We start from the raw sequence: 25709 nt of genomic DNA, 5'->3' as shown, positions 1-25709 counted from the left end.
ATGAAGAAGTTTTTCTAAATTGAGGTTCAGAGGAACTGTTCAAATTTTGCAGCTCACTTTGCCTCTTTAGACACAGCTTAATCCCCTACCCCCAAACTTATTCCTGTCCTTTATGTTTTTCCTGAAATAGAATTAGAAGTTTTAAAAACAGAATATAAATTTAAGTCAAGGAGGCAAAACACTTTTAGCAAACACATACTAAAATATAAAGTTTTACATTTTTTTTTAGTTAAAGAAAATGGGAACAATTGTTTTATCTTCTACAATCAGTATATCATAAAATCCTAAAGTTCTGGTGTATAGTTTACCATGCTAAACACTAAAGAATCAGAAAAGGAAACATGGTGACAAGGTGGCACATTTCCGGTTAGAGTTGAAAAGTTTTAGGGATTTAAAGAACTACAATGTGTAGTTTGTCATTTCAATAGCAAGGAGTTGAAATATCAAAGTTATCATTATATTTTCACATGCATATTTCCTTAAATGAGAATTTTATTAACTAAAAATGCAAGTAAAATGCTTTTTCTGAGAAAAAATTCATATGATGTATAAAAGTAATTGTTATTTCTGTCTGAGTTCTACTTCAAAAGACACTAAATATGTACCAGGTTATTGAGATAATTTCCATATGTCACTTTAAAGTTTGCAGAGCTTTTTCCTCACAAAAGTTCTATGAGGTAGTAATATAAATACTAGTATCTTCATTTTATAGATTAGGAAATGGAGGTCTAGAAAGGTTAGGTGACTTTCCCAGTCACATAGTCAGGAAATATCAAGGGCAAAATTCAAATCCAAATCTTTTAATTCCTAGTCCAGTCAACTTTCTACTTACCGTGCTATCTTTGGCATGGTAACATATTATTATGTTATTATTGTTCAGATTGAGTGAAATCCTTATCCTTGACCACAATAAAATTAAATACTTAAAAAAATGACCTTTTTATTTTTTGAGTATGTACCCATTTTAAAGGCAGAATTAAGTTCATATGACCTTGTGTGGCTAATATGCTAAACAATAAGCTTTTGGAATCAAACCCACATCATTAAATGTTGGGATTTCACTAAAATTCACTATCTTACTATTCTATAAATAAGCAAAAAAAAAAAAAAAAAAGCTCCTTCCCTGATCAACACTAAAACTCTAAAATGATGGTAATGCCATACATTTATATCCCTGTGGGGGTTTTTTCCCCATTTTTCTTCTCGGTACTAATATCAGGCTCTTTTTTACTTGACAAAACAGACATTCATGACTCAGTGAAAGTCTTTAACTTTTCTATATAACTAGTGTAATTCTGTTTTATTCTAATTGTAAAGAAAGGGAAATATAACTGATATAGTTAAAAGCTAAATTCCTAGGAACTCTAAAGTTCCACCATTGGTGAGACTCTATGATCAAATACAAATCTCCCATCTTTATAATGCCTCAGAAAACTATAACAAAGAGTCACCTCAAAAAAAGAATACAGACAAATTAATTTCTCTGAACCATCAAGAACACAATGTTCACCTGCCAAATGCCAAGGAAATGAGCAACAATTAGAGGAAAGATCAATGAGACTCACAATTTTTGCTCACTGATCTCTTTGTACCATTGAGAGCCACGTGACAGACCATGCTTTCAAGGGGGCACCAACATATATGTAGCAATACAAAGTGACTTTTCTATGGACAGTATAGACATTCACAGACTACCTGGCATAGAGCATGTCTACAGTGATTTCTGGGACAGTAACAGTAGAAGTGAATACCTATACAGGTACAGACTGAAGATGGCTTTTGATGTCCCTTTGACCCTCAGATACTATGTGAGCTTACGGAAATATATAAAACCCTAAACTGAAGCATCTCAAGAAATAATGAACTAGGTTGCCCCTACTCTCTTTTGTTCCTTGAATGAATCTTATTGTTGGTTAACAACAGTAAATGGACATAAAAATCTTACATGCATTTGAAGAAATATTCAGAAATTCAATTAAACTGATACTTGTGAAGTAGTTGAAGAACTCAGGATGACATACAGTGTATAAAGACAAAAGAACATTGTTAGCAAAAAAAAAAAGTAAATTTGATTTGCTAAAGGATGAATGGATTGCATAGGCACAAAGAGTTAATAAAATTGATAATATGAAGGAACACCATAAGAAAGCAAGGTGGGAGGGATCAGTAAAGAAGACATCTGTTCCTAAAGATGTCAGATGTACATTATAAGTTGAAAGAACCAGGTCTGAGGCCATTATCTTTGTACCTGCTTGAATCTGCATTAATTTTCTCATGGTCTTGAGTTCTTGAAGAATGGCCTGCAAGGTTGACTGGCAGTTACAAGTACAGCAGTTTGATCCAATTGATGAATTCACCGCTGGAAGTTCTCCTAAGCATGAAAGAAAAACATGACAGACTCCAAACCAAAAAATAAAATTTCAAGAGAGGAAAAAATGTATCTTGACAGGATTTTGATGCATATACTATTATTACAGAACTGTGCCTAAGGAAAATGTACCCAATAATTTTCACAACCTGAATTTTGGGGGTCTGATTTTATCCAATTATACAGACTTCCATATTGTAAGATACATGCTGCTTCGTGGTTTGGCAAAGACTGCATGCAAGTATGAACACAATGCAACCTCACAGCAGGGCTCTCTATTGTCAGACTAGTTCATCTAAGATAACAATAGCATAGAAATTCATTATAAACACTCTTACTGTATTATGCATAAAAAACTGACTCTAAGAAAGAATAGACTTGCAAAGAACTGGTAGTTGTATATGCAATAAAGGTTTATATTAAGAATTAAATGAGAATCTAACTACTCAAAAATAGTTTGAATACTAAGAATAATGCTTCACAATACAAGTAACAGTGGGTAAAATAAAAGCTGCAAGTTTGTTCTAGGATGGGGAAAGAATATGAAAGGTCGTATTTTAGTGGTATGGGAGAAAGAATATAGGTGTATAGTACTCCCTCAACTTGATAAGGTATATTTTACATTTCTACCTATATCTCCTCCAGCTTTCTTTCATTCATCACTCCCTTTCCTAATATGCTGCAACTTTTCCCCATAGCTGTTGTGGCAAAATTGAACAATTCATTCCTACTATGAAAGTCCTTCTTATGTCACTACTCATCCTCATCATTCTCCAAAGCAGAATATGTAAGAACACCTGGACCTTTATTGACTGACGCCTTATATATTAAATCCAATTTTATTTCTACAACATAAATTTTAATCCATGTTGCTTCTCTTGACCAAGAATACAATTAGAAAACTGGTCAAAGTAAAACTACTATATTCTTGAAATACCTTTTATATTCTGAGTAGGAGGAAATCTTGGACTCAAAATTGTAGCAAATTGACATGTAAACACTTAAAAACTACATATGACTTAAATGATATGCCTATATCTAATAAAAGTATGCAAGCAATAAATTCTAAAAAAAATCTGTTTTGTCTTGGTACATGGGAAATTTATGTGCTAAACTCTATTAATTATAACCAAAGTTACTAATGTAAATCCACTATCAATTCTATAAATTGGAAAATAGAATCTTGCTTTCCAATTATGAAGGAAGGGTATACAAACTTCATACATAAGAATATTTTGGGGTTTTAAAAAAATTCCTTTCTTCATGTCAACAGAATTTGGAACATCTTATAGAAGAATATTCTTAGTCACTTAGTAAAGTCACTATTCCTAGGTATTATCTTTATCAATTTTAGAGGACAAATGCAACCTTTTCCAACCTGTTATAAATCATTTTTTAATTTTAAAGAGAACTGACTTTTTATTTTCATGGAGGAGTCTTTAAAGAGCCATCTCCATCCATCCTGGAAGTAAACCAGCATGCGAATTTGATATTGGTTTGTATAATAGCTGAAAGAAAGAGAAGATACAAATACAACCTTGCTGTCTCATCAGCAGGTGTCTTCACAGTAGATTTTCTTGCATTTGAACTAGTTACTGAAGATTATAGAAACATCACAAAAATGTTTAAATAGCAAAAACAGATTAAGGTTTTCTTTTTCTTGAAGCATACTAAAAAGCAAGTTACAAAACCCAAATTTAATAAAGTACAAAAGAAAAAAAATATCTTTGGGACTTTTCCTCTCTAAAGAAACTGAAAATGCACTTTCAAATATAATCTTATTTGTCTCCTTCCTATACAAATCAAGGCTTCAACAATGCATAATTTCCATAAAGGAAAATAGGAAATATATCAATGGATGGGATATTAAAATGTCAAGAAATACTAGTTATTATTTCCCATATATTCTTTCAAAACTTCTCATCTTAAAAAATTGATATTATAATTATATGAATTTTCCTTTAAGTGAATTATTTTGAAGGTTAATGCTAATGGTATAAAATATGGATTGCTATTTCAGTAGCTGATATCTAAGATTAAAGCAGTGATGCCACTTTGGACTTAGGGTTATAAAGTCCTTTTCCTGGTTACGAATTCAGTATCACTGGCACACTGCACTGATATTACAGAAAAATAAAGGAGTAAGCAAAAGGAAATATAAATATGTCACATCGCTATGAAACCTCTTTTAAGAGCAAAGGTCAATTTTATATCATGCATATGAGACAACAGTTTCTGCCTTTGTTCACTCCACTCCCTATGCCTGGAATGTACCCTTATGCCCATGGAATTCCTACTCATCCATTTCCTAAATGCTACCTGCCCCATGAAGTTTCCCTGAACACACCTCCATTAGAAACCACCTTTCTCTTTGAATCTTACATATAGTGTTTTACTTTGTCCATCTTGAATGCCCTTTACTTATATTATAGGGGTGTGTGTGTGTGTGTGTGTGTGTGTGTGTGTGTGTGTGTGTGGGGGGGGGGGGAGGAGGGAGAGGGAGGGGGAGGGGGGGGCAGGCCTTCCAGAGACTGGAAACTTTGCACCCTGTACATGCTAATAAAAGGTTTTTTATATTAGAATTATGAATAGCTTAATTTCTCAAAGCAGTACCTCTGCTTCTAACATAGTTTAGTCAAGTAAATAATGCCTAATTCTTAAAGTGAGTTAAAAACATTCTTGGACCTCAGTACAGTTGGGGAAATTTTCAATTACACTTTTGAGAATTCTCTCTCCTAAAATAATTTGGCTGATTTGTGTGATTAAGGGTTTATTGTACTGAACCCAAACAAATAAAACACATATACCATAAAGCTTAACAATGAAAATCAGAATGTAAATTAAGATCATACCATTGGATCCTCCAGTGGTTTTGGACTGATTCTGAAAAGTTTTAGATCGGGTTCCATACTGCCCCGGGAATTGGCCAATTTGGGATGGTAACTCATTCCATGTACCACTGGGGGAAGGGTGGAGGCTCTGTGAGACCTCAGTAGATGAATTCAAATGTTGAGCCCAGACTAAATCTAAATCCTGGGGTTCTTCCTTTAGTTTTTCTCCTTCTTTGCCAACACGCTGATAGATTCTTCCAGTGCTGTCATTCAGTAATCTTCTCATCCCTGTAATTTGTTTTTTAATTTCCATGCTTTCATCTCCTAATGAAAACAGAGCAAGAGTTATCACTGCAAATTAGAAAAAGAAAGAACTCCCTCCACCTCCCCTGTCACATATGAAATTACTGATTTCTGATGCTAGTTCCAGTGACACAAATAATGCATAAAATAAACCTACTAACTTCATCCTGGCTATACTAGGAAAAGACTGAATTTTCTTATGGTAAAAGGTTTCTTGAATTTGCTTCATCTCATCAATATTTTCAAAGTCATAAAAAAGTACTTTGTTTTCTGCTAAGTAAACATAAGGCAGAAGAATAAGCAGAGGGTGAGGCCTTCCAATCATATCACAGTCACTCATTTGTTTTCTAACCCTGGCTAGGTCACTTTACTACTAATACTGATAGTATCCTGTTCATCATAACTTTTATATGGTACCTTAAACTTGACAAAGAATTTTCAGCAAAGTATGTACCATATATTTTGCCATTATAGTCAAGCATCATAACTATTTCCTTCCATCCTATTCTCTTCCCATGATTATTTTCTATCTTCTTTTACCCTATTCCTCTTCAAAAGTGTTTTACTTCTGACTGCCCCCTCCCCCATTCTCCCCTCCCTTCTTTCACCTTTCCCTCCTTATCCTCTTCCCCTCCTACCTTCCTGTAGGGTTAAATAGAGTACTCCTCCCAATTGGGTGTGAATGTTATTCCTTCCTTGAGCACACTCTGATGAGACTAAGGTCTTTGATAGAATTCTGTGTTCTAAATTTTTCTTCCTACCTCCCTCCTCAACCCTCCCTAAGAAATCAAGCAATTCAATATGTCATACTTATGCAGTAATGCAGAACATCTTCACCTTCTTCAGGAGTGTTTTGCTTTTTACTGCTCTCTCCTCCAATCTGTCCTTCCCTCCTTCCCCTCTTCTCCCCCCTCCATCTCCCTCCCCTTTCACCTTCCCTCAGGGCAAAAATATATTACTATACCCACTTGAGTATATATGTTATTCTCTCTTTGAGCCAATTCTGATGATAGTAAGGTTCACTCACTCCCCACTCCTTCCCCCTCTTCCCCTCCCTTCCATAAGCTTTTTTCTTGTTTCCTTCATGTGAACTACCTCTTCCCATTCTAATTCTCCTCTTCCCCCTCCCCCAGTCTATTCCTCCTACCCCTCAAACCTATTTTAAAGATGTCATCATGGGTTAGCTAGGTGGCACAGTGGACAAAGCACCAACCCTGGACCCAAGAGGCCCCGAGCCCAAGTCTGGCCCCAGACATAAGACACCAACCCTGTTTGCTCCACAAAGAAAAAAACATAAATGCTTTACAGATATCATCCCTTCATATTCAGTTCAGACCTGTGTCCTCTGTGAATTCCTTACTGAGAAAGTTCTTATGAGTTCAAAGTATTATCTTCCCATGTAGGAATGTAAACAGTTTAATCTTTTAATATCCCTCATGATTTCTTTTTCCTGTTTACCTTTTTATGCTTCTCCAGGGTCTTGTAAAAGTCCAATTTTCTATTCAGTTCAGGTCTTTTAATCACAAATGCCTGAAAGTCCTCTTTTTCATTGAAATCCCATTTTCCCCTGAAAGATTATACTCAGTTTTTCTGGGTATGTGATTCTTGGCTGTAGTCCCAGTTCCTTTGCCCTCTGGAATATCATATTCCATGCCCTCCAGTCCTTTAATGTAGATGCTACTAAATCTTGTTTTATCCTTAGTGTAGCTCCATAGTATTTGAATTAGTTTTTTCTAGCTTCTTGCAATATTTTCTCCTTGACCTGGGAGCTCTGGAATTTGACTACAACATTCCTGGAAGTTTTCTTTTTGGGATCTCTTTCAGGAGATGATCAGTGGATTCTTTCAATTTCTATCTCGCCTTCTGCTTCTAGAATATCAGGGTAATTTTCTATTACAATCTCTTGGAAGATGATATCTAAACTCTTATTTTGGTCATGGTTTTCAGGTAGTCCAGTGATTTTCAAATGATCTCTCCTAGATCTATTTTCCAGGTCAGCTGTTTTTCCAAGGAGATATTTCATATTGCCCTCTATTTTTTTATTCATTTGGATTTGCTTTACTGTGTCTTGGTTTCTCATAAAGTCACGAGCTTCCATTTGTTCAATCCTAGTTCTTAGGCAATAATTTTCATCAGACAGCTTTTTTATCTCCTTTTCCATTTGGCTTTTCAAGCTGTTGACTTTTTTCTCATAGCTCTCCTGAATTGTTCTCATTTCTCTTTCCATTCTTTCCTCCATCTCTCTAAATCTTCCTTCTATCTCTCCTACTTTCTCTTCAAAGTCCCCTTTGAGCGCTTCTATGGCCTGAAACCAATTCATATTTTTCTTGGAAGCTTTGGATGTAGGGGCCCTGAGGTTGCTGTCCTCTTCTGAGGGTGCACCTTGATCTTCCTTGTTGCTAAAGAAACTTTCTATTGTTCTCAACTTTCTTTGCTTGATCACCTTGCCATTTTTTACTTGACTTTTAACTCCCTCTTACAGTGGGGCCCTACTTCCAAGCTACACTGTCCCAAGCTTTAGAGGGTCCCAGGTGTTTTCATTTGAGGGAGGGCAGATTATTCTCTCACTTGGCCTGTTTTCTGGTTCAAAGGTAACCTCAAGACAACTTGCTAGTTAACCAGCCAGCACCCTTCCCCTACCTGGGCCTCGTGCTGCTCAAGATTTCTTCCTGGTTCTCTGCTGAGGTAAGATAGCCGAATTCCTCCTCAGGTCTGGCAGACACCCCTGTATTTTCCACCCCCCCAGGCCAGCCGTTCAGCCCTCTCACCCAGCGGTAAGCTTAGTTCCAGAAGACACCAGTGCTGCAGCTGATTCAGAGGCTGGGGGCAAGTTTCTCTGGTGCAGCCTGTTTGGGGTCTGTGTCAGTGTGATCACAGGGTTGGACTCTGCCTGCAGCCCAGTATGGCCCCCTTTTAATTTGGAAAATAATCTCAGCAATCTTTTTCTGGGTTTTGCTGCTCCAGGGCTTGTTTCATTGCTGTTTTGGAGGTAATTGTGTCAGGAGCTACGTGCATTTAATGTCTTTCCTCCACCATCTTGGCTGTGCCCCCCACCAGTGGACTATTGCAATAATCCAGGTAAGAGGGGATGAAATCCTGCAATACAGTATTAGCAGTGGCAGAGAAGAGACCCAGTCATACCTGAGAGATGTTGCAAAGGTGAATCAAAAGGTCTTGACAATAGTTTGGATATGAGAGGCAGGAAGGAGAGAGGACAGTGAGAAATGCAGGACGACTCCTATATAGCAAGCCTGAGGGACTGGGAAGATGGTGTTGTCCTTTACATAATAGGGAAGTTATGGGGGTTGGGATGCAGAGGATTTAAAGGGAAAGATAATGAGTTCTGTTTTCAACATATTAAATTTAAGTTATCTAGTGGACATCCAGTTAGAGATATTTGAAAAGCAAGCTAGAAATGTGAGATTAGAGGTCAGGAAAGAAATAGGGGCAGGAAAGGTAAATTTCTGAATCAGCAGCATAGGAATGGTAATTAAATTCATAAGAGCTGATGAGATCACCAAGTGAAGTCTTATGATGGGAAAAGAGAAGGCAAAGAACAGAACCCTGAGGGAAACCAGTGATTAGAAGGTGAGATCTGGAGGAGCAAAGGAGACAGGGAAGGAGTAGTCAGATAGGAAGGAAGAAAACCAGAAGAGAGTGGTGTCCCCAAAACTTAGTCAAAACAGATTATCAAAGAGGAGAAAGTGATCAATAATGTTAAAGGCTGCAGAGAGGTCAAGGAGAAAAGGTTTTGTATTTGGTAGCTAAGAGATCATTAGTAACTTTGCAGAGAATAATTTTGGTAGAATAATATGGTCAGAAGCCAGGTTGTAAGGCGTTAAGAAGAAAGTGAGATGAGAGAAAATGGAAGTAACTATTATTGATCACTTTTTCACGGATGGGGACAGCTAGGTGGGGCAGTGGATAAAGCACCGGCCCTGGATTCAGGAGGACCTGAGTTCAAATCCGGCCTCAGACACTTAACACTTACTAGCTGTGTGACCTTGGGCAAGTCACTTAACCCTCACTGCCCCGCAAAAGAGGGGGGTGGAGGGAGAGGACAATAGTGGGGATTGAAGGATTAAGCAAGGGTTTTTTTCAGGATGGGGAGACATGGGCAAGTTTGTAGGCAGTAGAAAATGAGCCAGGAGAAAGGGATTGACTGAAAATAAATGAAAGATGCAGGGATGACAGAGGGGGCAATCTGTTAGGTATGTGATAGAATAGGATTATACTTGAATAAATAGAAAGGTTAGCCTTGTTAAGGATTAAGGCCACTTGTAGATGAAGGAGAAGATAGTGGAAGAGCCACCTGAGTAGTAGGAGATGAGGAAGAGGCAGAAGAGGGAGTTTGTGAGGGAGACCATGATAAATGGCTTCATTTTTTTCTGAAAATATGAGACAAAGTTTTCAGCTGAGAGAGTGAAGGTAAAGGGAGCCAGGGAAGGTTTGAGGAGGAATTGAAGAGCTGTTGTGGAGAGTGGGATAGTGAGTAGATAAGGGAGGTATAGTAGTACTTCCTCGAAGGAGTGAGGGACCCGTTGAAATTATGTAACATATAATTGTAGTAGATTCAGTCACACCAGTTGTGTGATTTTCCCCACTGTCATTCAGCAGCACTTGTGTAGGGGTGAAGGTGGTGAATGGTTATCCAAAGCTGAGGCCTGGCTGGATGTAAATGGTAATATCATAATGGGGCTAGAAATTCAAGAGAGGAGGACAGAGTTGAACTGATTCACCAAGGAGTCAAGATGGGGAGAAAAGTAGAAAGTGATTAAGGAAGGGATGATAGTTTAGGAGAGAAGTGAGGGATCAAGGGAATAAAAGGCCAGGTGCAGATGAAGAGTAGGGTTACATAAGGAAAGGCCAAGGGAGAGGTGAAAATCCAATAATTGTGGTCAGGTGAAGGATTTCAGAATTCTTGAACATGGCAAAACTACAGGTTCCCAACTCTTAGGTGACTGATCCATTCAAACTTCTAAAATACTGCTTTCACCTCAGCCTAATCTGGCCCTTAACCCAATTTAAGCAGTTATTCAGGGCTTACTCTTTCTCAATTACATTGCAACTAGCAAGGAAATGAGAATTTCTCTCAACCATCTCCTTACCTAAATCAACTTTGTTAAGCGAAGCTTTGTATTCAAAGGATTTTTAATTGTGGTATTAGTCTACTATACATTCCCTACAGGCATATGATGTTATTATGAAGCACCACGCAATTATAAAGTATTTTAAAGAAATGATGACACCATTAGGGAATGCTAACCCCTATTGGGAGCTGTTTAATAGAACCATATTTAGAGTCAGAATACCAAGGTTAGAGTCTCAGCTTGTGTTACTCTGGACAAATAATTCTCTCAGCATCGGTTTCTTCATCTATATAGTAAAGACCAAAACAAAACAAAACGAAACTTGCACCATCTACCTATGCAAAAACAGAGAGCAATGGACTAGGAAGTCCAAATGATCCGAGTCTGAATCATGCCTCAGTCATTTACCTGCTGTATGAGCCTGGGCAAGTCACTTAACTTTTCTTAGCCTCAGTCTCCCAAAGAATAAAATATTCATACGGTTTTTAATTAGGCTTAAATAAGATTTAATACATATGTAATTATAAACATGTTCAACATCATGTACATATACGTTTATATATAAAATAATATATAATTACAAATATGATATTGATATATAAATTGTATCCACCATTATTATTATAAAAGTATATGTACTATGAGTATATACAATTAAAAGAATAGGATTCCATCAACACCAAAATTAATTACAAAATATACTTTAAATACAAAAAATGCAAAAAATATAGATAAAATATTAGCAAGGAGATTACAACAACATATCACAAAGAGCATATACTATGACCAGGTAGGACTTATACTATGAATGCAGGATTAGTTCAATATTAGGAAAACTATTGGCATAATTAACCACATCAACAACAAAAATCAATAAAAATCACATGATTATCTCTATAGATGTATAGAAAGCTTTTGACAAAATGCAGCACAGCCATTCCTATTAAAAACACTAGAAAACATAAGAATAAATGGACCTTTCCTTAAAAAGTTATCTATCTAAAATCATAAGCTGGCATTATCTGTAATGGGGATAAACTAGAAGCCTTTGCAAAAAGATTAGGGGTGAAGCAAGGATGTCCATTATCACTACTACTATTCAATATTGTACTAGAAATGCTAGCTATAGAAATAACAGAAGAAAAAAGAAACTGAAGGAATTAGAATGGACAACGAAGAAACAAGACTATCACTCTTTGCAGATGATATGACGGTATGCGTTGAGAATCCTTAAGAATCAACTAAAACAATAGTTGAAATAATTAACAACTTCAGAGTTAAAGGATATAAAATAAATCCACATAAATCATCAGCATTTCTATATGCTGGCAACAAAGTCCAGCAATAAGAGATAGGAAGAAAATTTTCATTTAAAATAACTGAAATAATTACAAAATATTTGGGAGTGAATATTTGGGGTTTATCAAGACAAACCCAGAAATTATACGAACACAATTATAAAATACTTCACACAAATAAAGTCAGATATAAACAACTGGAAATAGATTAATTTCTCATGAGCAGGCCAAACCAATATAATAAAAATGACAATTCTACACATAAATAAATTTACTTATTCAGTGCCATACCAATCAAACTAGCAAAAATTATTTTGTAGAGCTGGAAAAAGTAGTTTAAAAAATTCACATGGAAGGACAAAAAGTTAAGGGAATCAATGAAAAATGTGAAAGAAGGTAGCCTAGCCCTACCAGACTTCAAACAGTATTACGAAGAAGTCATCATAAAAACAATCTATTACTGGCCAAGAAATAGAATGATGGATCAGTGGAACAGATATACAATACACAGTAGTAAATAACGATAGCAATCTAGTGTTTGATAAACTTAAAGACCCCAGATTTTGGGACAAAACTCACTATTTAACAAAAACTGCTGAGAAAACTGTAGAGCAGTTTGACAGAAACTAGGTATAGACAAATATTTCATACCATATACCAAGATAAGGTAAAAATGGGTACATGATTTAGACATAAAGGGTGATACCATAAGCAAATTAAGGGAGAATAGAATAGTTTACCTGTCAGATCTATGGACAAGGGAAGAATTTATGACCAAACAAGAGAGAGAGAGAGAACATTATGATATATAAAATGGATAATTCTGATTACATTAAATTTAAAAGATTTTTCACAAACAAACCAATGGAGACAAGATTAAAAGGAAAGGAGAAACCTAGGAGAAAAATTTTTACAGCAAGTTTCTCTGATAAAGGCCTCATTTCTCAAATTGTTGTTGTTGTTTGTCCTTTGTTCTTGAAGAGGTCCATGACATCTGGAAGTGACATCATGATTTGCAATAAATTGGATTTAAGTGAGGGAGGGCTATGCAAAGTCACCAACTTCACTCTCTCCTCCAGAGCCATCTGGGTCCAGTGGCAAGATAAGCATCAGGATGACTGGAGATGACTCAGATATTTTGAGGCAATCAGGGTTAAGTGACTTGTCCTGGGCCACACGGCAAGTAAGTGTCAAGTGTCTGAGACCAGATTTGAACCCAAGTCCTTCTGACTCCAGGGCCAGTGCTCTATCTACTGTTTCACAAATATATACAGAACTGAGCCAAATTTATAAGAATACAATTCATTCCCCAATTGATAAGTGGTCAAAGGATGACCAGAAGAAACCAAAACTATCTATAGTCATATGAAAAATGCTCTAAATCACTATTGATTAGGAAATGCAAAATAAAAGAATTCTAAGGTACCATTTCACACATATTAGGTTACCTAATATGACAGAGAAGGAAAATGAAAAATGTTGGAGGGGATGTAGAAAAATTAAGATACTAATGCATTTTTGGTGGAGTTGTGAACTGATCCAACTGTGCTGAAAAACAATTTGGAACCATGCCCAAAGGGCCATAAAATTGTGCATACCCTTTAACCCGCTAATACCCCTAACCAGGTCTATATCCCAAAGAAAAGGGAAAAGGACCTATATATTTTGTTTTGGGTTTTTTTTGGGGGGTTGCAGGGCAATGAGGGTTAAGTGACTTGCCCAGGGTCACACAGCTAGTAAGTGTCAAGTGTCTGAGGCTGGATTTGAACTCTAGTCCTCCTGAACCCAGGGCCGGTGCTTTTATCCATTGCGCCACCTAGCTGGCCCCAAAAAGGATCTATATGTACAAAAATATTTATAGCAGCTCTTTTTGTAGTGACCAAGAACTGAAAATTGAGGGGATGCCCATTAATTGGGGAATGGGTGAACAAGTTGTAGTATAATATTTTGATGGAATACTATTGTACTATAAGAAATAATGACGAGTATGCTTTCAGAAAAACCTCGAAAGGTTACATAAACTGATGCAAAGTGAAGTAACTAGAACCAGGAAAACATTGTACACAGTAAAAGCAATACTGTATGATAATTAACTGTGAATGACTTAACTATTCTCAGCAATACAATTATCGAAGACAATTCCAAAGGACTTATGATGAAAAATGCTATTCACCTTCGGAGAAAATAACTGATGGAGACTCAATGTAAATTGAAACATATATTTTTAAACTTTATTTTTCTTGGGGCATTTTGGTCTGTGTTTTTTTTTTGCAACATAGCTAATGTAGAAATATGTTTTCCATGATTATGCATTTATTATCTATATCTAATTTCTTGCTCTCTCAGGGAGGAGGAGGGGAAGGAGGGAATTGGTAATTTTAAAAAATTTTAAAAGAAAGTTAAAATGTTTTACATGTAATCTGAAAATATACATATAAAAATTTTCACAAAAAATAAAATAAAAACAAGACAATTTTGGAGAATAAGGTACTAGCAGCTGTAAAAATGAGGAAAGGCCTCATGTAGATAGTCTTGAGTTCAGTTTTAAAGGAAGCTAGGGATTCTAATAGGTGAAAGTAAGGAGAGAATGCATTGTCAGAAATGGGAGATGGAATGCCATGTGTCAAGAACAACAAGGACCACACACCTACACGATTCTCATAGCAGGGGCCACGAATATCTCTCAGCCTTGAGAAGTCAAGTCTGGCCATTCCTTAGCTCCAGGAACTATTGAAAGCATTTCAGATCTTTCTCATAAGCTTCTATCCCTCTACCTTCTGAGCTTATATAAGTAATGAATTACAGAGTCCTGAGATGGCCTATAAAGAGTGAGAACCAGTTCTCCTTCCCCATCTTATGTTAGTTGTCCAAATGAGATTATCATAAAATTGTTCAATTCCCCAAAGTACCCCTCTATATAAACAACAAAAGAAAAGGAGTCTGAACTCAGCATAACACTGGAAAAGTTGACACTAGCTAATTCCTATATAAAAGGAACCAGGAAAGTATGACTCTCGAGCTATGTATGGATAAAAACTTTAAGGATTCTTGTGAATTCCAAGGGCCAACCAACATCAGGAAAGCCTTTGAGATTTACAGATCGAAGACTTTTGTTTGTGAAAAATCACAATGAAGTATGAGATTTAGCATTTTCCTGTTGAAGATATATAGGACATCTGAGAAGTAAGCACTCATGAGTCTAGACAGGCCACCTAAGAGCCAGGGAAGGTTATGGGAAAAGAATTGTAATAAGATCTTATTCTTTTCAGCAACAAACCTCATTAAAATTCTATTGTATTGATCTATTCCACAGGGTTGCCTTATAGATAAGGCATTTCTTACTTATAAAGACCCTTGCTTGGTATATGAAGGCAGCAGAATGGATTCTATACTACGAAAATTGGTATTATATCAAGATTCAAGTGTATCTAGAATTTCTGTAAAGTATTGCCTGCCTAAAATTTAAATCATCAGTAGTTACAACTAAAGAGATTAGTTTAGGGAAACTTATTTTGGAGCATATACTTGTTGGTTAATTCATTATATCCATATTGTTGTACTGTAAACCAGAAACAAGGTAAAACTGGATGTAGGTTTCTGGTAAATTAAAGTTACTTCCCAAAGATGAATTGTTAAATTCCTACTACACTTACACAGATAAAATCACAAATTCATATGAACATCTCTATAATCACTAATACAATAATGATAGTACTACTAATGATAATCACTGTGCTTTGTGTAATCTATCCTTATACTTACTAAAACAATACCATTTAAATCCTTGTAATTTAATTTTTCATATTTTTATTTTGTATCCCCCGTGAGGTTGGAAGATCCCAGAAAGAGCGTAAGTTCTTAACTTAAGCATGAGTTCTTGAACATACATGGGTTCTTAAACTTTTTGTGCATCACAGAGCCCTTTTCAATGTGTTGAAGACTTTGGACCCTTTTCAGAATGATGTTTTTTAAACATATAAAGTCAAAATACATAGAAAATGCAAAGGAAACTCATTATACACTTTAAAAGACATTTCATGGACAGGAAAGGAGCTAGAAGAGTAAGTTCAAGTTTGACTTTGTGAGACCCTGGGCAAATCATCTAATCCCTAAGCCTGGTCTCTGGGTTTTGGAATTTTTTTTAATGAAAAAAAAATTATTTTGAACTTAAATCACCAAAATCATTCCAAAAAGTATATTTTCATACATATAACAGAACACAAAAACACTGGGATCATTTCAAAAAAAATGTATGTCTCTGCACCTTGTGTCTTTAAGATCTTTATCAGGAAGTGGGTAACAGTTTCTCCAGAGACATGGTTGTTCAATGTACTGAATAATATTCTTAAATCTTTGAAAGTTGTTTTTCTTTACAATGTTGCTGTCCTTGTATAAAATGTTCCCCTGGTTAATCTTACTTCACTTTGAATCAATTCATAATATTCAGGAATCTCTGAAAACTATCTTTTTTGATATTTCTTATAGCACAAATATTCCCTTATATTTATACACCATAAGGAAGAAGAGCACTACCAGAACAAATATCAGAAAAGACTTCATGAAGAAGATGATGCTTGAGTTGAATCTTAACAAGCGAGATGGTCAGTGAAAAAGTTTGTAGATTGTTAGCGTCATGTATAAGGAACAGAAAAGGTTGCTAATCCCTCTGCCCTTCTAATGGGAGAGTAGAGCCATGAATTTCAAAACTTCATTTAAAGGGAGCTCAGCTCAGATATCTCCTCATTTCTCACCTAGTTGCTCAGGTGTACTGAGGTCAGTGCAATTAATGACTTCAATGTCATACTAAGAAGTGTCAACTTTTTGATAATAGAAGGCCATTGAAGGTTTCTAAGCTCTGAGTTACATGGTCAGAGTTATCTTTAGGAAGATCTCTCTGGCAACAGTATGTAGGATGGGATATAAGATGCTATATACACTGGAAGACAGAGAGCAGTTAAGAAGCTACTGAAATAATTTAGGCAAAAACAATAAGACGTTGCCTATATTACTCTTCTCTAGGTTTTTATGTTTTTGCTTAGTCCATTGATCCAACTGGATTTTGCTGCAGGATGTATAAGGAAATCAAAACTCATTTCTCCCTCATTGCTCTCCAATTTTCCCAAATTGTTTTTTTTTAACCTTCTTCTGTTTTGTATGTGAGGGTGTGTCCCTTTCAAACTTTGTCAAATTTGCAGGAAGAAAAGGGCAAGTAATAGTGACAAGGAAATGTAAAGGTAAGCCTCTCTTAAATGAATGAATCATTTTGTTCCTTTGAAAGAATGTAAACGTTTTGAGAGGCCTATTTGCTTCTTTTAAAATGCATAAGTCTGGGGGCAGTTAGGTGGTGCAGTGGATAAAGCACCAGCCCTGGATTCAGGAGGACCTGAGTTCAAATCTGACCTCAGACACTTAACACTTATTAGCAGTGTGACCCAGGGCAAGTCACTTAACCCTTATTGCCCCACCCCCCAAAAACACATAAGGCTACAAGTAACTCATTTTCATATAAAAAAGGCTAGGAAAGAATATCCAGGAGATACCATGACTTTGCTCCCAGCACTTAGATTGCCTCTGGATCTTTCTTTCAATCACTATGCTTCTTAGAATTCTTCATATTCATCATTTATAACAGAAAGTAATATTCTATTATATTCATACACCACAATTGGTTTAACCATTCCTCAATCAATGAACATCTATGTCATTTGTAGTTCTTTTGTGGACTGGACTTGTGACTTCATTGGCATAGGGAAATCCTGGAAAGGAAATTCCCTATACCAATGCAAATTGGCACTTAGCCTGTTAGTTATAGCCAGTCAGAGTTACCTGATCTACCAAAAGTTTAAGTAACATGTCCAGCTGGTTTGTTAGGGGCAAGACTGAACACAGGTATGTTATCTGTCAATTATTTTTTATAATTTTCCTTTAATTAGTTATCTACAATTTTTTCCATATAAATTTTTGTTATGTTATGCCTAATTCTTTAAATTAGACTACTGGTATGACACTAAATCTATAAATTAATTTGGGTATTGACATACTTGCTATATTAGCTAAACTTAATTTTGTGCTGGGGATAGCCTTCCAATTGTGTGTATTTTCCTATGTTTCCATTACAATAATTTAAAAGTTGACATAAAGAAGTTTTTGGTAAGTTAATACTAAAATTCTAGATATACAAAAAATTACTCTTGTATAAAGTAAGGCGGTTGGATTAAATAGCCTCTGAAGTCCCTTTTAGCTTTAAATGTATAATCCAATGATCCTATAAATTGGAGAAAAAGAATAGTGTAGTGTTACAAAAACCAAAGAAGATGCAAGGAGATAGATGGTCAATGTTAGTATGGGACATAAACCTCTTGAGTTCACAGAGTGTTAGTATTAAGAAAGGATCAGTATCGGGGCAGGTAGATAGTGCAGTGGATAAAGCACCGGCCCTGGATTCAGGAGTACCTGAGTTCAAATCCGGCCTGAGACCCTTGACACTTACTAGCTGTGTGACTCTGGGCAAGTCACTTAACCCCCATTGCCTCACAAAAAAAAAAAGAAAGAAAGAAAGAATTAGTATCAAAATTACCAGCCCAAATAAGTATGGGTATATTTTCAAGAGGAATTATATCAAATAAAGCAAAAGATAAACATTATGTCTTTTTTTTTTTTTGGTGAGGCAATGTGGGTTAAGTGACTTGCCTAGGGTCACACAGCTAGTAAGTTTAAGTGTCTGAGGCTGGATTTGAACTCAGGTCCTCCTGACTTCAGGGCCAGTGCTCTATCCACTGTGCCACCTAGCTGCCCCAAACATTATGTCTTAATAATTTTTCCTGTTACGGTGAAGCTTAATTTTCAAGATCATATAGATAAACCATATTTAATGACTAGTTATATAATGTTTCTGCATGGTACAATGCATAGCACTGGATATAGAATCAATTCCAGCTCTGCTACTTACTAGTTATCTGACCTTGGGCAAGACTCCACCTTTCTCATTAAAAATTAGTGTGTTGAGCTGTGACTGCCAGGGTACTTTCTAGCTCTAAACTGATAATATGTAACGTCCCTGTAATAAAACTAGCTCTATATACATACCACTATTAAACCTATATCCCAAAGAGATCAAAGAAAGAAAAAAGTACTAATATGCATGCAATTATTTATAGCAGCTCCTTTTGTAGTGGCAAAAAACTGGGAACTAAGAGGGGTACCCATCTATGAGTGAATGGCTCAACAACTTGTGATATATGAATGTAATAGAATATTATTGTCTCAGAGAGAAAATAAGATAGTTTCAGGGAAATCTGGGAAGCTATTATGGTGTAAAATAAGCAGTAGTAGAACAATTTATACAATAAGGACAAAATTATAAAGAAAATTCTAAAAATCTTAGGAACTCTGATCAATTCAGTGACAAACTACAATTCCAGAAGACTTATTGAAATGTGTTACCCATTTCTTGACAGAGATGTGATGCAAAATAGGGGCAGCTAGATGGCGCAGTGGATGGAGTGCCAGCCCTGGATTCAGGAATACCTGGGTTCGGATCCGGCCTCAGCCACTTAACACTTACTAGCTGTGTGACCCTGGGCAAGTCACTTAACCCCAATTGCCTTACTGAAAAAAAAAAAATCTTCTTTTTTCCAATGGGAGGTTGGAAAGAAGGGGGAATAAGGACAGAGTAGCAAAAAAAAAGAAAAAAAGACAAAAGAAAAAGAAAAGTGAGTCTGAAGCATCTTTCTTAAAAATGCAAAAATTAGAAGAGATCAGAAAGAAAAAACAACAAGCTATAGAATGAAGCTACAGGCTGAACTTACTTATACACACACATATATTTTTTAAATGAAGCTGTAAAAAAAATAAAGGAAGGAAGCTGTACATAATAATGCTCTGCAATTTCCTGTACAATTCCTGTACAAAAGATTAAAAGCCTTCCCAAATTTAAAAAACAAACAAACAAACAAATGAACAAATAAATGAATAAACAAATAAATAAATAAGGGGGCAGCTAGGTGGCGCAGTGGATAAAGCACTGGCCCTGGATTCAGAAGTACCTGAGTTCAAATCCGGCCTCAGACACTTGACACTTACTAGCTGTGTGACCTTGGACAAGTCACTTAACCCCCATTGCCCCACAAAAAATTTAAAAAAAATAAAATAAAATAAAAAATAAAAAAGCCTTCCCAATAAGACCTGGGATAAAATAAGGTTTCCAGTTGCCATTGATATTATTAGATCTAGTTCTAGAAATCTATGGCAAATCTATAAGAAACACATAAACACAAACAATTATGTGAGGAAATGAGCACAGACAAGGAAGAGTAAAAAATTTTCTCTATTTTCAAATGATATGGTTTATTCTAAACACCCTAGAGATTCAATGACAATAACAACAAATCAAAACAATTAGTAACTTCAACAGAGCTGCATTAAAAAGCCAGTGTTTTTGTATACTAGTAATAGAACATAGCAGGAGGAAATAGAAAAAGAAATTGCACTCAAAATAACTACAATATAGGTAAAATATCTTGGACTTAAATTCAGGATATACATGAATACAATTGCAAAACACTCTTTATAACTTCTAGGTGTTACAGTAAAGTACTGGACTTGAGTCTAAAAGACCTAATTCAAATCCCTCTTAGATACTTATTAACTACATGACCTTGGGCGAGTCATTTAACTTTTCTAAGCTTCAGTACTGTCTGTAAAATGGGGTATATTAATAACACCAACTTCACAGAGAATAACATCACAACCTCATAACACCCGTAATAACTGTTGTGAAGATGGAATGAGATAATTTATATAACCCACTTTGCAAACCATACTTAAAGTATTAAATGGTAGCTATGATGATGTTGGTGATGATTGTGTCAAGATAATGGAATGTGATAGATGAGATTTAGCAGATACTCAGGGGCCCACCTGGGGACTGGTTTAAACTGATTGACTGCTTACTGGATTACTGGCTTAATTCCAGTTTACTAGATTATAAGCATATCTGGCTGGTATTTAAGGGTACTTATGAAAGTAATTGTTCTTAGAAGCTAAAAACTTTGAACTTTACATCGAGACCACCTTCGGGTCCAGTGAACCAATGAATTTGAATGACAATAGCCAATCAGCTTGAAGAACCTCCCATTTCTGGGAGGGGAACATGAAGCAGGAAGCTGACACTGAGGAGGGAGTTCTGGCTTTTTGGTGCAAGAGATCAGGGTGCTGGCAGAGGACTTCAGAAGTGGGAGCTTAGGAAGTTTAGGATTGCCAGGTTATAGGAAATCTGTTCTCAATCTTTCTCTTTCTTTTACTATCTTTCAATAAACCCTTTAAAACCCTAAACTCATTTATCAGTGATTTTAGTCAGTTTCCCCCAAAAACTGTGGGGGACAGACTGGAACCCACATTTAGAATTTTAAATTACACATGATGAAGGTGACAATGATGGAAATAAAGGAAAATTTAAATAACTAGAGACATAGTCAGTACTTACAGTTGGATCACACCAATATAATAAAAATGAATCTAAATTAATTTACAGATTTCATCTCATACCAGACTAGCAAAGGGTTACATTTTGTGGTAAGATTATTGGAATTTGGCTGACTGATTGGGATGAGCCACACCTGGCCTGCCCTAAGTGATGTGTAGTGCTGATGTCAGCAGGAGAAACCACTCTCCACAGGCAGTTTTGAAGGACCTCCCCTTTTGGGGGAGGAAGAGTAACCGCTCACTGAGGGGAGCTCAGTCTCTTCCGGAGTGACTTTCTTTCTGGTGATGTGGGCAGCAGGAGCAGATGAGTCCTGTAGGCCCTGGCTGAAAAGCTGGTTTTCCATTGAAGCTATGGACCCCAGGTGGTGAGTTAACATACGAGCCCTGCTCTTTTGAATTAGCTGAACTGGAAGCAAGTTTGGGGATTGTATAGACTTAGGTTAGAGTTAGGAGGATTATCTATATTTCTTTTTCCCTATTCCCTTGTCTTTTATTTTATTAATTTCACCTTTGCTGTTTATTTCATTCCCATTAATAAAACCTGATTCATTTGTGGAAAAGAGGCTGTTAGGCTCCTTTCTTATTGGCCTAGGAGAAATCGCTAAAAAGGCAGTTTGGAGGGGAAGGAGTTTTGGACCTAGAGGTCCCTCATTATTTCCGGGACCCCAATATTACGGTGAGCCACTCAATTAACTCTCCATATATTAAATTTGTCCCTCACAATTTAGAACTAAACAAAATATTAACAAAATTCATCTAGTGTAACAAAAGACAAATAATCTCAAAGGAAATCAAAAACAAAAAGGAAGTTAAAGGGACCTAGCATTACTAATGATTACCAGAAGTCATCATCAAAAGTATTTGGTATTGGGGCAGCTAGGTGGCGCAGTGGATAAAACACTGGCCCTGGATTCAGGAGTACCTGAGTTCAAATCCAGCCTCAGACACTTAACACTTACTAGCTGTGTGACCCTGGGCAAGTCACTTAACCCCAATTGCCTCACCAAAAAAAAAAAAGTATTTGGTATTGTTTTAAAATAGAAAAGTTGATCAATAGAGTGGATAGGTGAACAATAAAAAGAAGCAATTACATATAATAATCCAGTGTTTGATAAACCGCCTTTTCCTTCAGCAACTAATGTCTGTCTCAGTTTCCTCAACTATAAAATGAGGACAATAATACCAACCTACCTCCCAGATGGCTGTTAGGATCAAAAGAAATAATATTTGTAAAACAGTTAGTACAGGGCCTGGCACATAGGAGGCACTTAATAAATGCTTGTTTCCTTCTTTCTTTCCTTCCTTCCTAATATACTGTTGGTGAAACTATAAATTATTATTCAAACCATTTTGGAAAATAATTTGTAATTATATTAAAACATTAAAACTGTATATACCCTTTGACCCAGTGAAAGCCCTATTAGGCAAATATCCCAACACCAAAGTGTGTGTGTGTGTGTGTGTGTGTGTATGTAAGTGTATGTATGTATGTATGTATGTATTTATTTATTTATTTATGTGTATATACATACACACACAACTATTTAGAGCAGAATTTATTGTGGTACAATGACCAAACTCAGTTCCAAAAGATTCATGATGAAATATTCTGTCTACCTTCAGAATCAAAAATTATGAATTCAGAGTACAGACAGAAATATATTTCATTTTTTCTTTTTCTTTCTTTTTCTTTGGGGGGGTAGGTGGAGAGATATGGCTAATGTGGGAATTTGTTTTACATAACTATACCTATTTGTAATAGGTTTTGTTTTTCTTGCCTTCACAATGAGTGAGGAAAAGGGGGAGAAGGATAGAGAAAATTCAAAGTTGAAAAAAATATAAAATTTAGTTTAAAAAATAATTTATTGTGGTAGCAAAGAGACAAAAAGAAAGTTGGGTGTCCATCAACAGAAAAATGACTAAATGAATTGTAGCAAATTAATTTAACAATAATTGCTGTATATAAGAAATTATAAATATAAAAGATTCAAAGAAACTTGGTAATACAAGAGCAAAGATGCACAAAAAAGTAAGCAGAATTAAGAAAGCAATTTACACACTGAACACAATTGTATAAACAAGAAATGATCAATTATGACTTCAGAGAACAAAATGGTAAAGCATCCTTCTTGCCTATAAGCAAAAAAGTAGTGGATAAGTATGAGCCATAGCATACAATTTCCAACTTGGCCAATTTGGTCATTTGTTTTGCTTGACATTACTTACAACCAATCATTAGGAATTGCTAGTGATGCTAAGAAAAAAAAAAGAAAGAAAAGAAAAGAAAAAAGAAAAAGGCACCAACAAAATCTGTTATTTAAAGATTAACAAGAAAATCATTTTAAAGGGTCAAAGTAAGAGAGAAAGAAGAGGATGTACCTGCAGATTTTTGTGTGAAGCTTAATGTTATACAGGTTCTGATAAGAATGAACTAACAAATTAGGCTTCAAGTGGGTTTTGACTGTTTTTCTTGGTGGACCATGGGAAATAGGTCTGCACCAAAAGATAGCATAATAGACTATGATTACAGGAACGAAAGTGTAAGAGCTAATAGTCAACAGTATCAAATGCAATATAGTCAAAAGAATAAGGACTGACACTCAATGTACTTGTCAATTAGGGTTTCACTGATGATCTCTGAGCAAGCAGTTTCATTAGTGTTGAGGAAAATAACCACACAGCAAAGTAACTGATAAATAAGAAAGCTTCAACAGAAAGTATAGGTTACTATTTTAAGAGTTTGACTGTGAAAAGGAAGGGGGAGAAAAGACGATAATTTGAGGTAAAAGGGCAAAGGCATGTAGATGTGAAATAGTGTGTGGTATGTGAACAATAGAGAAAAGGACAATTTGGCTAGATGGCACAGTGTGGGAGAGGAATATTCAAGAAAGCTAGAAAAACAGGTTATGGTCAGGTTGAGATGAGCTCTAAAAACTAAACAGAGAAGTTTATCTTTTATCCTAGACCACTGCAGTTGACTGAGTAGAGGAGTGGCATGGTGAGATTTGTGAGAAATTCATTTTGGCAGCAGTGTATAGGATGGACTGGACTGGGAAGAGACTTGAGGTAGGGAGACCAATTAGGGGATTGATGCAATAATACAGAATACAAGTGACAAAGGCCTTATCTAAGGTAGTAGCTATGGGAGTGGTAAGGAGGTTAGATGAGTCAGAAGTTGAACAGCAAGAATTGATAACAGACTGGATGTGTGTGGTTCAGGAGAGTGGAGAGTAGAGGATAATGTCATGATTACAAACCTGAGAGATCTGGAAGGATAATGGTGTCTTTCAATAGAAATAGTGAAGTTCAGCAGAGAGGAGGATTGGCGAGGGCAGAGGGGTGGGGAAGATAACAGTTCAGTTTTAAACATGTTGAGTTTGAGATGTCTCTAGGACACACAGTTGGAAATGAAGAAGAGGAACTGATGGTGCTAGACTGAGGCTGAAGGGAGACATGTAGATGTGAGAACCATTGGCAAAGAGAATAAAGATTTAACCAATGGGAGCTGATGAAGTTATGAGAGAGCATATAAAGATTAGAAGAGGACCTTGGACATAACCTTGTGCTACATCAAAAGTAAAGAAGTAGGGGCAGCTAGGTGGTGCAGTGGATAAAGCATTGGCCTTGAATTCAAGAGGACCTAAGTTCAAATCCAGCCTCAGACACTTGACACTTACTAGCTGTGTGACCCTGGGCAAGTCACTTAACCCTCATTGCCCCTCCCCCCCGCCCAAAGCGACAAAGAAGTAATAAGACAGGTGAAGAACCAGGGTAAAAAAAGTTCTGTCGATGAAAACCCAGAAAGAGAAAAGTGATCAATAGTGTTCAAATGCAGCAGATCAGTTGGAAGGACGAGGACTGAGAAAAGACCATCACATTTAGGAAGTAAGAGGTTTGTGGAAATATTAAAGAGCTATTTCAGATTGAGTGATAGAGTCAGAAAATAGACTATAAAGGGTTGTGGAGCATGGGAGAGGACAGGAAGTGGAGGGAGTAAGTATTGACAACTTTTTCCAAGAAGTTTGACTGAAATTTGGAATTATGCCCAAAGGGCTATAAAACCATGCATACACTTTGACCAAGAAATACCACTACTATGTCTGTAACCCAAAGAGATAAAACACAAAAAGGAAAAGGAACTATATATACAAAAATATTTATAGCAGCTCTTTTAATGGTGGCAAAGAATTAGAAATTATGGGGACATCCATCAATTGGGTGATGGCTAAACAAGTTGTATATGATTGTGATAGAATACTACTGTGTTATAAGAAATGATGAGCAGGATGCTCTCAGAAAAAACTTGTAAAGACTTAAGTAAACTGATGCAAAGTGA

At 36.1% G+C, this 25709-nt stretch overlaps 1 protein-coding gene across 4 annotated transcripts in view; it reads right to left on the bottom strand.

The window, feature by feature from the left end:
* Positions 1 to 25709, bottom strand: part of BEND7 (BEN domain containing 7) — a 138536-nt gene that overhangs the window by 89037 nt on the left and 23790 nt on the right. For all 4 annotated transcript variants that reach the window (XM_043965190.1, XM_043965191.1, XM_043965193.1 and 1 more), the window contains 2 exons: positions 5221 to 5523; positions 2249 to 2371 (listed from right to left, as the gene is read on the bottom strand). In XM_043965190.1, coding sequence (XP_043821125.1) covers positions 2249 to 2371; positions 5221 to 5523 — 426 coding nt within the window. The remainder of the gene's footprint in view (positions 1 to 2248; positions 2372 to 5220; positions 5524 to 25709) is intronic.

Source organism: Dromiciops gliroides, chromosome 5 (assembly GCF_019393635.1).
Source record: "Dromiciops gliroides isolate mDroGli1 chromosome 5, mDroGli1.pri, whole genome shotgun sequence".
Lineage (NCBI taxonomy): Eukaryota > Metazoa > Chordata > Mammalia > Microbiotheria > Microbiotheriidae > Dromiciops > Dromiciops gliroides.
The sequence above is the reverse complement of the archived record's forward strand: the minus strand, read 5'-3'. Positions and strand labels throughout refer to the sequence as shown.